Below are 12,236 nucleotides of genomic sequence, written 5' to 3' on the forward strand. Positions count from 1 at the left end.
AAAGCACGCTTTCTTTTTTCTGTTTTTATTTCAGCGCCACCGCCGCCACCGCCGTCTAGGGGAGGGCCCCCTCCTCCCCCCCCACCCCCGCACAGCTCAGGCCCCCCGCCCCCTCCCGCCAGGGGGAGAGGCGCTCCTCCTCCACCACCTTCTAGAGCTCCCACCGCCGCGCCTCCGCCACCGCCTCCGTCCAGGCCAGGTGTGGGAGCCCCTCCACCGCCACCAAATAGGATGTACCCTCCTCCGCCTCCAGCCCTTCCCTCCTCAGCACCGTCGGGGCCTCCACCGCCGCCTCCACCTCTGTCGTTGGCCGGCTCAGCGGCACCGCCCCCGCCACCTCCGCCCCCGCCTCCCCCGGGGCCGCCACCTCCGCCTGGCCTCCCTTCTGACGGTGACCATCAGGTTCCACCTCCTGCGGGAAGCAAAGCAGCTCTTTTGGATCAAATTAGAGAGGGTGCTCAGCTAAAAAAGGTGGAACAGAACAGTCGACCTGTGTCCTGCTCCGGAAGGGATGCACTTTTAGACCAGATACGACAGGGTATTCAGCTGAAATCTGTAAGTAATCTGTTCGTTTCAGTTTAGACGCTCTGTCCTAACGAATTTTAAAGTAATTTATGAGACAACTTGGAAAATCTTTATTTTTTGCTCTTTCCCTTGGTATGCAGGTGTTTAACCCATTGAATTTCTGATGTTTTTACAAACTAGAACCACACACATTTATACCCTATACCTGCGTAGCCCATACTTCTATAATTAGAATATCACCCCAGAAAAAGTTCCCTCACACCTCTTTCCATTTGTCTCCCTCTCAAAAAAAAAAAAAAAAAATCACTAATCTGATTTTTAATCACTGTAGATTAGTGTTGCCTGTTCTTAGAACTTCATGTAAGTGGAGTATTATATATAGTATGTTTGCTGTGTTCTAGACTTCACTTCTGAATAAAATTTATTTGAATTTAAAGATAAATCTTTAAACTGTGGAGAAGTAAAAGCCCTGCTTGTAACCAATTATAATCATCTTGGTAAGTTCATACCATTAACTTTATGAAAAGTAAACAATATTGTAAAGTTTCTGTGTTCTGAAATTTAGATTCGTAGACAATCCGACTCTGCAGAAACTTGAAAGAGTTCTAATAGAATTTTGGATAATGTTGGTAGAGAATTTTGGATCCTGTGTATTGGAAGACGTGATCATATAGTCTTCTAGAGCAGAGGTTGGCAAACTGGTTTTTTTTAAAGGACTGACCAAATGGTAAATATTTTAGACTTGCAGGCTGTATGGTCTCTGTCACAACTACTCAGCTTTGCCCTTATATTACAAATGCAGCAGCGTACATGATGCAAAATTGGGCGTGATTGTGTTCTGTAAAGCTTTATTTATGGACACTGAAATTTGAATTTCATGTAATTTTCACATGTCACAAATATTCTTTTTATTTTCTTCCAACCGTTTAAAAATGTAAAAATCGTTTTTCACTTTAAAAGTTCTACAAAAACAGGATGAGCTAGATTTGACCCATGGGCAATAGTTTGCTGACCCCTTTTCTAGAATCTAAATTGCCTACATCACATACTCCTGAGCTTTTACTTATGGTCTCTCAGTTCCAAGAGGAACATTTGCTCTCCAGGGCTTCGGGTTGGTGAGGGTGGTGGATTTTTCTGTGCAGTAAATGAAGGTGAAAGGAGATTCTAATTGAAAATGATTTTGTGATGTAGGGAATTATGGTAACTAAATCTCTGACGCTTGGCTAGGAGGAGAACGATGGATAGGGAACACAGCTGACTGGATGGAAACGCTTGAACATTGGCATAGCACAGATTTTAAAAACTCTGATCTTTAAAATGTATCTAGGTCTTTTCTTGCCATGTGATCAACCTGTGAGCAGTTGTCTCTGCTCCCTTTCCCCATTTAGTTTAGACTAAAGGGTTCTCAGGAACAGTTGAAGAATTTCGAGTAGTTGTTAGTGGGAGGAATTAGTGGCAAAATTAAAGGGGTGCCTGGGTAGCTCACAGTCAGTTAAGCATCAAACTTCGGCTCAGGTCATGATCTCACAGTTCAGGAGTTCAAGCCCTGCATGGAGTTCTCTGCTGTCAGCACAGAGCCGCCCACTTTGGATTCTCGGTCTCCCTTTCTCTCTGCCACTTCCCACTCGCGTTCTCTCACGCACTTTTTCTCTCTCTCTCTCTTTCTCAAAAATAAATAAACATTTATGTAAAAAAAAAAAAAAAAAATGACCACAGCCCAGGTGAGTAGCAGGCTTTAATGGACTTTACCTCAGACTCAGGGTCACTCATTCCTGCATCTGCCACTCATAACTTCTCTTTTTGTTTCTCTTGTCTATTTCCTCTTTCTTGCACAATCAACTTTTATTGCTTTCTCTCATTTGCTGTTACTAATAAGGGGTTATTTTTAATAAATTAAATTGTGTTCTCATTTTTTTAATCCCACTCCTTGTCTGTCCTCTTTTCTTAATTAAAAAAATTACTGAGTTAAGTTCCCTATTTTCCCCATCATCATTTCTTTCCCGTCCCATCCCAACTCTTCATTCTCTACATTTCTTTTAGAGAGAAAAGTATGTTTTATTCTAAATGTAGGTCATTCTTCCCCTAAATAATCACTTTTTAAAATTAATTTTAGAGTAATATCCTAAAGGAATAAATCAGTGAATTATTGGCATGTTGTATGTGATCTGAGTCCATAGCTTTACCTCGTTTTTTAAGAAAACCGTTCTGTGGTTGAAATTTCTCCAGCTATGTTTCTTTAAACAGTCTATGTAAATCACTTATTCACAGATGAATATGACTAACATAAGATCACAGTTGGCAGGAAGGGTGTAACTATTCACTTACACAGATTTTGAGTTCCATGTTCATAGTACCTTGGATAGCACCATCCAAGTAAGTACCTTCAAAAACGTGTTTGTGTCAGTGTTGTGCTCCTGTGGTCTCTGCCGTGTAATCTCACATTGCTTCAAGGGTGTCTTAAGTGTTTCTTCGTACTGCTGCTACAGTTCTTTGAGAGCCTCATGCTGACCTTCAAACCTCAGAAACTGTTTCTGTTGTCTTTTTCATTTGTGGCACTTCCATACTAGTAGTAGTTAATACCCAGCCTCCCCAAACCTAAATAGTAATGAATGAATCAGTATCTTATGGGGGAATTGCTTTGAATATTTTTAAAAGAAAAAGACCTGTTAAGTCTCCAGAAAGACAGGTAGTATTAGAAGAGCTGTAAAGACCAAAATAAAAAGTTTGTCCTAAAAAAGTAGTTTTTCTTTGGGAAATGATAAGAATCCAAGTAAAACAGCTGTACAATTTCCTTTTTAAGTATACTAATATTCTACCTTTACATGGGTCACGTAAGTCCAGAGACAAAATTAACAAAATGAGTTATTTTGGATAAATGACTGCTCATTTTAGTCAAAGTACACTTAGAGCAGTAATTTCCAAATTATGTATTTTTTTTCCTGAATCTCTACAGATTTCCTGTATTTTCTCTTTTTTAATGAGAGTTGGAATTGGAGTATTTTGTATAGGTACTCGACTTTAATGAGACCCCTTGATATTGTTTCCCCCACCCCAAAAGTAGTTGATACTAGATAGAAGTACTTTAGTTAGGGATAGTGGTTGCCTTGTGAGGTAGGTACATTTTGAAAGTTACCTGGCCGAGCTCCTTGAAGAGACGTTATATGCTATGAGAAGGAAAGTTCATTTTGAGTTATAATAATATATCTACATATATTACACATATTTGTAAGTTTGTACCATATGAACTATAAATATAGTATACAAAGTTATAAAGCTTATTGGTGAAGCTGAGTTTTTCTAGGAGATTAGAAGTTTCTTCGGTTGCTCTTAGATATCTTAAGTGTCCTTCTCACCTAACAACTCTAAGAATCTGACTATACCTTAATTTTTTATAAAATGCTGATCCTTGATAATAGTTTTAAAGTTTCATCAGCTAAGGTTTTATGTTCTAGAATGAACAGAAGTAATCCAACTGCAAAGGCAAGTATTATTTAGGAAAAGGTTTGTTATTTTAAATTTGGAAATGTGTTGATGGCTTTATACATTAAGGAGAGGATGTATATTTTGAATAATTATTTTAAGGCACAATTTATTTCTTCTTAAATTAGTTAATCCTGTCCTGGGCTTGTTTGCTCTTTCTTTCCCCCCCCCCCCCCTTTCTTTTTTTAAATAGGAAGTGATTCTAAAAAAGTAAGACTTTCTGGAGACAAAAAGTGTTTGCTAAGGATTTAGTTCTAAATTTTGCTCACTTTCCTTTCCAAGGTATCTGATGGCCAAGAGTCTACACCACCAACACCTGCACCCACTTCAGGAATTGTGGGTGCATTAATGGAAGTGATGCAGAAAAGGAGCAAAGCCATTCATTCTTCAGGTATATTTATTTATATGAGTACATTTATATTTAATTTTAATATTTGAAGTTCTGTTTTCTTTTTATTTTATGGTAGACTTTGCTCGCTTTCCCCCTGCTATTGAATAACACTGATGTGGATATTAGGGCAAATTTTTAAAAGTTTTTGCCACCATGATTAGTCTATCTGATGCTGAATGGATTCTAGTACACCATAGCCATAAGCATAAATTGGAAGAACAACTTCAGAAAAGTAGCAGTTTCATTTCCTATGCTGGGAATACTAATAGAATGCCTGTCAAACCTCTAAACAAAGCATGACATTCTGTATCCCATTCCTGTGACATTCTTGTGACATGAGAAATTCAGGTTTCCCTGATTTGTAAGAATTTGGGCTGAGAAATTAGGTTTTCTGGGGTTTGCTAAAGAATCCTGAAGTGTTTTGTGTCCTCTTTTTCGTCATTTTCTAAAAGGTTTATTTGAATAAACTAGTTCTCCCTATTTTGAGGCCATTATTAAGCATATGTACACCACCATATAAATGGATGTTACTTTCAAAAGAGAAAGCAATTGGTCTAGCTGATGTAGTGCTTGAGGTTTACTAAAGAGCTTCCCCAGCATGCTGTACTAGAATCTGATCTTTGTTCTTACTGAATTATTATTTATTCACTGTGGACCTCAATTTTTATATTTGTTTTATGGAGAGAATTCATGAGTCATATCTAAGATCTATTACTAATATTTATTTTCTTTAAATAGACCTATTTATTCCAACACTGTTACAGAGATAGAATAGGCTAGTTCATTCTGTAGGTATTTATTGTAGGATAATAATTAAAAAACAATAAAAATCCCTGCCTCCATGGAGCATGCATTTCAGTGAGAGACAACAATAAAGTAAATTAGAAAAACAGATATTAAACGGTGATATGTGCTAAGGGCAAAAATAAATCAGAAAAGGAAGATATAGGGACTTGTAGCTGTAGGAGGGAAGTTCATTTTGAAATAGGATGAGCCTAACTGAAGTGACATTGGAGAAAAGACCAAAAGGAGTTCAAGGAGTAAACCATGTAGAAAATTGGGGAAAGTGTGTTCATTCCGGTAGAAAGAACAGCAAGTGCAAAGTTCCTGAGGTTGACGAATAATGATGAGGTCAGTATGGCTGAGTAAGGAAAAGGGGGAAAGAATAGTAAGGCATTGAAGTACAAGAGGTACAGGAGGCCAGTAGTAAGGCTTTGGAGGCCACGAATGTGATGGGAAGTCATTGGAAGGTCCTTAGCAGAGGGATGGCAATGATCCAAGCAAGAGATAGTAGAGGTTTGAATGAGATTGGTAGCCCCAGTGAGCAGGGATTTGATACTAGGTATATTGTGAATGAGGAAATAATTGGGTTTGCTGATGGATTGGAAGTGAAGTTTAGAAAAAAGAAAGTGAAGGATGACTCCCAAGATTTTTGACTTGAGTATGAAAGGGGTGAAATTTTCATTAATGGAGTGGGATAAGATTTAGGAGGAGCAGGTTTGAGAGGAAAGATCGGGAGTTTGGTTTTTGTAAATACTAAATTTGAGATACTTACTAAAAATTCAAATGTAGATGTTGTGCAGGCATTTGATTATGAGCCTGAAGTTGAGGGAGGAGGTCTGGACTGGTAATAGAAATTTGCATGTCATTGAGACAGGCATGGTATTTAAAGTTACAGAACTGGCTGGGATCCTTAAAGAAGTGCATGTAAATAGAGAAGAAGAGATTATAGTAGGCTCTGAAGGCTGGAGAGTGCAGGATCTTAGAAGCCACATGAAGTGTTTGAAGGAGGATGGAGTCAGGATGTGGGTCAAAAGTATGATCGGTCAAGAAAATGAGAACAGGAAGTCAAGCTTTAGTTTTAGCAATGGTCGGTCATTGGTGATCTGGAAAAAGCAATGTCACTGAGTTCAGGAGAGAATAGGAGGGTAGAAAGGGACGCTGAGTATTTGGACCGCCTGCTCTGTTTCCTTAGTGGCTCAGTGTCAGTGAGTTTCCTGCCTATCACTGGAGTTATAAGTGGAATTGCTAGCCGAACAATCTGTTCAGTCAGGTGGGTTTTTTTTGTTTGTTTGTTTGTTTGTTTGTTTTACAACTTTTCTTTAAAGGTAGTCAATTAAATGGGTCTTTCTTAGATTTGAGATCTGTGAAAATTCAGAGAGGCCAACCCAAATGAGGGTTTACACATAAAGAAGCACTAGTTGAAATTCCTTACATAGATACTAAGGGACTTACTTCTTAACCCCTGTTCTCATCTTCAACTGACCATCATACCCTTTATATGTATTCTATTTGATTCCTCTTAAATTACCCTGGTCACTCGATTGGTTTGTGTGTCAATGGAATGGTTTGTGTGTCAGAAGTTAAATGATTGGAGAAATCACCCAAGAATTCTGTAATGTTATTTTATTTATACATATATTTTGATTGTTGGACTTGATTTTCTTTTAGATGAAGATGAGGATGAAGATGATGAAGAAGATTTTGAAGACGATGATGAATGGGAAGACTGATCTATATATTATATATATATTTTTAAGGTGAAATACTAAACACTACTTTCTGTCTATGGATTCTGTAAAATTATCATGTAAATGTTCTACCAATTTGCTGTATATTTTTGTTGCCTTTTTTGCTTTTTTTTTTTATTAATCTGTGCAATACCTCATTTAATCTGTAAAGGTTTGTCAAAATCCTCTACAAAGCTACTCCCTGTCATTGTGTGCAAGTTTACACCAGGATGCTCACTTAAATTTGTGAATATTTGTCATTCCATCAACAAGGGAGTTTAAATATTATATGTGAGACTGACAAAAACCTTAATGTAATTTAGTTATAATGCCAGAAGGAAAACACTATTTTCATACCCTACTTTTTCTGTACCTAAATTTTCTTATTAAAATCTAGTATAGCACTACATTCTTTTTTAAGTGATGCAGACCTTAGTTTATTTAGCCCCTCCATTTTGAACACCATGCTACATGAATGTTGAAGCAGACACATTGCACGGTTCTCTAGACATCACTACACCGATGCAGGTTCTCAAATTGTAGCAGGATGCTCTACAGAAGACCACTACAGAGGCCCTAGTCGGGAAAACCCGTAACACTCCTCTTCCGGCAATATTGCCTGTTCCTGTACAGAGGGGTATGTGGAGGCTGGGATCCTAAGGAGACCTTGCTTACCTGTACTTGACTGAGATTATTTTTATGCTATAGCAAATGTGGCAGGCTCTTTTTGGCAAAAATTTAAAAATATTTTTGGTATCAATCTTCGATGGTTATTTAAGTTTTTGCAGTTTGGGGATTTTTAGGGGTAATATTCTCCATGAACTGAAGGAGGCAATACATAATGGTTACTTCAGTTTTGGTTAAGTACGCTATAAAATCAGAACATTATGGAAATGATGTGGAATTATCGGGTAGTCTGTATGGGTTGAGGTATTCAGAAATACCAACCATACAAATGTAATTGAGCTGGCCAAGGTAAACACTGTAATGCTGAACTTAGTACATACACTATTTAAAATTTTTCTCTTTTTTATAATTTCTCAAGGTTTTTGTCAACTGTCAGGTGAACAGTTGCATTTTTCTTAAAAGATTGGTGGTCCCAACGTCAAATTTCTTGAGAGACATAACTGAATGCTAGATTTAAAATAAATAAATAAATAAAACTTTACAACCTGCACATTTGTTATGTATACTAAATGATGTCTTAAAATTAGGGTTTCCTTGCCTCTCTGCAATACACTAATCTGCCTAAAGGTGTTGTTTTTTTCATATTTATAGTGCTAATTATCATACCTACCTATTTTAAATTTTAGGTAGAAAAATGATCTGATTTAAATACAGACACGTATTTTTCTCACATTGAGTCATATGCAGAATGTAGTTCCAAATGTATTTCATTACTATAATCACAATATCCAACTAAAAATTAAGCTCTCTAGAATTGTACCGACCAAAATCTAGTATTGGCATGATCTTGACAGGCTGGACCTGCAAGATATGGCTTGAATTTTAACCAGTTATCACATCATCTCTAGTGATCATGCATCTAGTTATCGTAAGAAATAATTTAAAAGGTTTTGTTGCTGAAAGCAGTAAGTGGTGCAGTAAAATAGTTAAGTTATTCAAAGAATGTTACCTTTCTTGCAAGAGTAATTTAAACCCGGGAAAGACTCTAGACTTTTTTGTTTCTTGCAAAAACAGTGCCCTCTGCTGCTGGAAACCTTTTTCTGCTTACTCTCATTTTTACTGTGGCTTGAGCTCAGTGACGCCGAGTCTGCTGTGGATGAGGCTGGACAGCTACTAACCAATAGAATTAGGAATTTGTGCAAATGGTAAATAGAGCATTATAATTATTTTAAGTAATATTCAACATTTTTCATTTTTTTTTCTTTGTGACATTATTGAAAAAAACATTTTAAACATCCTGGAAATGTCTTTAAGGTAATGCCAATTTAAGATCTCTCTTAACTTTTGGCCCAGGAATTCAGGGTTTTCCGGCAAACTTTGGTGTGATCTATATTTATCAGGAGCTGCTCTGAGTAAAGGATATCAGTTCCTTGAGTTGGAAACACAACTTTTAACGTGTAAGATGGGTATAAAATTTGCCAAAGGTAATCAGGTTCATTCTTCTTAAAGAAAAAAAAAAGCCTTTCTGTTGTTGTTGCCCAAAGTCTAAATTCCCACTGGCTGAAACACAGCAGCTGTGGGGTTCAGTCCCGGCATGAAGACTGAACCCACTGCGGGTGTGCAGGCCGCATGTTCCAGCCACCAGCTTGTTCACCAGCTTCTCTGTGGGCGGCACCACACCTGTGCTTTGTCTGAGAGCCTCCCACGGTCACCGCAGCTAAACGATTGTCTGACAGCCTTCGCATTTAACAGACTAGCATGAGGCTTTTTATATCTAAGTGCTATGTGATAGACAATTTCAGCTAGCCACATATTGTATGTGTGAGATTCATAAAGACTTTTCAATCATTCGTTTCCATTTATCAACTGAAATTTTGTTTAGTATGTGAATTTTTTCGAAATGTATAGTGATAGGATATTGCACTGGTGGCAATTCATCATGGAGCATAATAAAATTAATTTGACCCAAATAGGCGAGAAAAGCGTTTTTCTTTATTTATGTTAAGAGATTAATAAAATGGGTAAAAGGAAATTTTAACCGTAGATTAGAGTAAGGGTACGGCGCAGTGAGTGATGACGGTCGAAGTGTTCAGCAGACCGCACGCCCTGAAGAGAGTGTGCCGTGAAGTAAACACCAGTGAGCAAAAGAATGTTCCTCCCTGTTCTGCCGGGAAACGTGCCAGCTGCTCAGCAGCTCCCGGGAAGCCACCGCCATGTGGCACAGAGCAGTCACATCGCAAAGTCACACCGCAGCTCTTTCGCACACCAAAAATGTTGAGGTTCCCTAAAATCAGAATGATGCTGAAGCTTACCGGTAATTTCAGTGGAAGCCAGATGTAGCAGTTCACATGGGACTTCAATGGTTCTTCATAAATGGATGAAAGATGGTACTTTAAACAGGAACCTCAGTTGTGAGAAATAGAATTTGCTGTTCTGACTCTGGCACAAGTGGGTGTCTGAAGATTAAACTGAGCTATGGAATCTAGTGTGTAGGATGCTACAAAACGCCTTCTAAGAGCTTTAGCCAAATTTATATGTTCTATTAAAAATTCCTTTCTGTCGTACAATGTGAATACTTAGGAAAGTATTAACCAAACTTTAAAACAGATTTTTAAGAGACAAATGCCTCAGAATTGGGCTTGTCACATTATATTTATCTAATCAAAGGAGAAATTCCTGAAATAACTTACTGCCCTTTAGAAATGGAGTTCTTAAAGGACAAGTATAGAGATAAAGTCTATTTATAGTACAATAGAAAACTCTATGGAAAAGAAAAATTTTACTTGGCACACTTATTTTATTGACATTGTTAAATCTTACCTCCTAAACACAGCATTCTCATAATCTCTTGGGCCTTCATTGATGATTTTTTTTTTAAATATTTATTTTTGAAAGAGAGCTCACTAGCAGGGGAGAGGCAGAGAGAGAGGGGGAGAGAGGGAGAATCCAAAGCAGGTGCTGTGCTGACAACAGATAGCCCCGACGTGGGGCTTGAACCCACGAACCGTGAGATCATGACTGAGCCACCCAGGTGCCCCTCATTGGTGGATATTTTTTAACCTTTGCTTTGTAGTGAAACCACTGGGAAAAGGTGTAATAAAGTGGCTCTTATGAAAATTTGGGGACATACTTTGCTGTTAATGCTAAGACTGCCTTTGCTTCTACATATAACATGGTATCCTCCATTGCGTGAAGGAGACCACTAAAAATGTTGGCTTTATTACAAAACATGTCTACATAAATCAGCCGTTCCTGCTTTTTTTTTTTTTTTTTTAACATACATCAGTGGTCATCCTAACTACTGAGGCAGTATTTAATTTCACACACATCCAGTGTAAGTCTTAACTGGTCATATGTACCACCATCAAGATTGACTAATCAGGATATGGATAACACACAATCATTTCGTGTATTGGGGTATTTCCAGTAAATTTGAAGTCCCTTAATTTTGTAACAACCACAAAAATTTCTTACACTTTAGTAAGGATTTCAAAAAATTTTTCTACTCAAGAGGAAGTTAATCTTAATAGTATCAGATTGCATTATGGAACTGGAAGTTCCAGGCGTCATATTGACATGACTTTCTATCTTGGCCTGGATGGCATGTCTCGACCTAAATTCAGTTGTATCTTGGTTATGGCTACATGTGTGAAGATTTTCATCAAAGCCTAAGTCTAAGAATTCGTAAGCATCAATATCACCATATTTAAGCAATTGTTTAAGACTAAACAGGTGATGGACATTAAAATATGATTGCGGTGAAGTAGATCCCCTCCCTCCTTCAATCTAAACCACTTATTTCACAACTGAAAGACAGCTGGAGACCGTTGGGTTCCATGAAGCCAAGTCTTATCAAGGTGGGGGCTCGCCTGAGGTCTGTTAGAAGGAGCTAATAGAGTTCAGATCAGGCTACCGGTTCAGTTGCTCTTTTCCATGCGCCTTAATGCTGTTTTATTCTTCTGTATTTTTCTTAAATTATGAATAAATTGCAGATTTACTTTGTTTCTGAAAGATTTATGGCTACAGATTTTACCCTTTCTCACATGTCATCTGGGTGTTGATAGAAGCTACCAGCATCCTGTTCCCGTCTCTGCCTGGGAAAGCTGGCTTGCTTTGAGGAGCCGGCCTCTGACTCTGAAGCATGTGATCATATTTTGGCTCAATGATGGTGGCCACCCTACATTGTCCAAGCATTCGGTCATCACAGGACACTCCTGTCGTTTCGTACTGGGTTAAAAAAAAAAAAAAAAAAGAGCTTTTTATTCTATATCCAACTTATTTTTGTTAGTTTCTTATGGGTGTAAAAGCTATTGACTATCTAGACTTAAGTATTTTGTAAACCCTTAACGCTGAACTTGCCTGACAAAAAATTAGCTTGAGAATGTATTAATCTTTCTGTATAATTTTCAGTCAACAGCTGCACTGTCAATTTAAAGACCGGGAGTTCTTCCAAGAGGACAAGGACAAACTGGACACTTTAAATCCACCTTCCTGGTTTTCTTATTAGTGAGACAGGGGAGATTCGAATTTAGTGGCATATACTTCACCCTTCCCGGAAAAGAGGCAGGGAAGTAAAGCTTGTATTCCGGTGTTTGTGGTGTTGAAGGAGACAAGTGAAAGGAAAAGGCATCACCAGGTCCAGTTAACTATAGGGAAACAAAGGTATTCACAATGTCTCAGTTCTGTAGTGATCTGTGAAGAAC

The 12,236-nt window shown here is 38.0% G+C and overlaps 1 protein-coding gene across 1 annotated transcript in view; it reads left to right on the top strand.

The window, feature by feature from the left end:
* Positions 1 to 9,503, top strand: part of WASL (WASP like actin nucleation promoting factor) — a 62,665-nt gene extending 53,162 nt beyond the window's left edge. The window contains exons 9-11 of the mRNA XM_058724432.1: positions 35 to 555; positions 4,288 to 4,396; positions 6,848 to 9,503. Coding sequence (XP_058580415.1) covers positions 35 to 555; positions 4,288 to 4,396; positions 6,848 to 6,909 — 692 coding nt within the window. The 3' untranslated portion in view covers positions 6,910 to 9,503. The remainder of the gene's footprint in view (positions 1 to 34; positions 556 to 4,287; positions 4,397 to 6,847) is intronic.
* Positions 9,504 to 12,236: the final 2,733 nt, after the last annotated feature.

The sequence above is a fragment of the Neofelis nebulosa genome, chromosome 4, assembly GCF_028018385.1.
Source record: "Neofelis nebulosa isolate mNeoNeb1 chromosome 4, mNeoNeb1.pri, whole genome shotgun sequence".
NCBI lineage: Eukaryota > Metazoa > Chordata > Mammalia > Carnivora > Felidae > Neofelis > Neofelis nebulosa.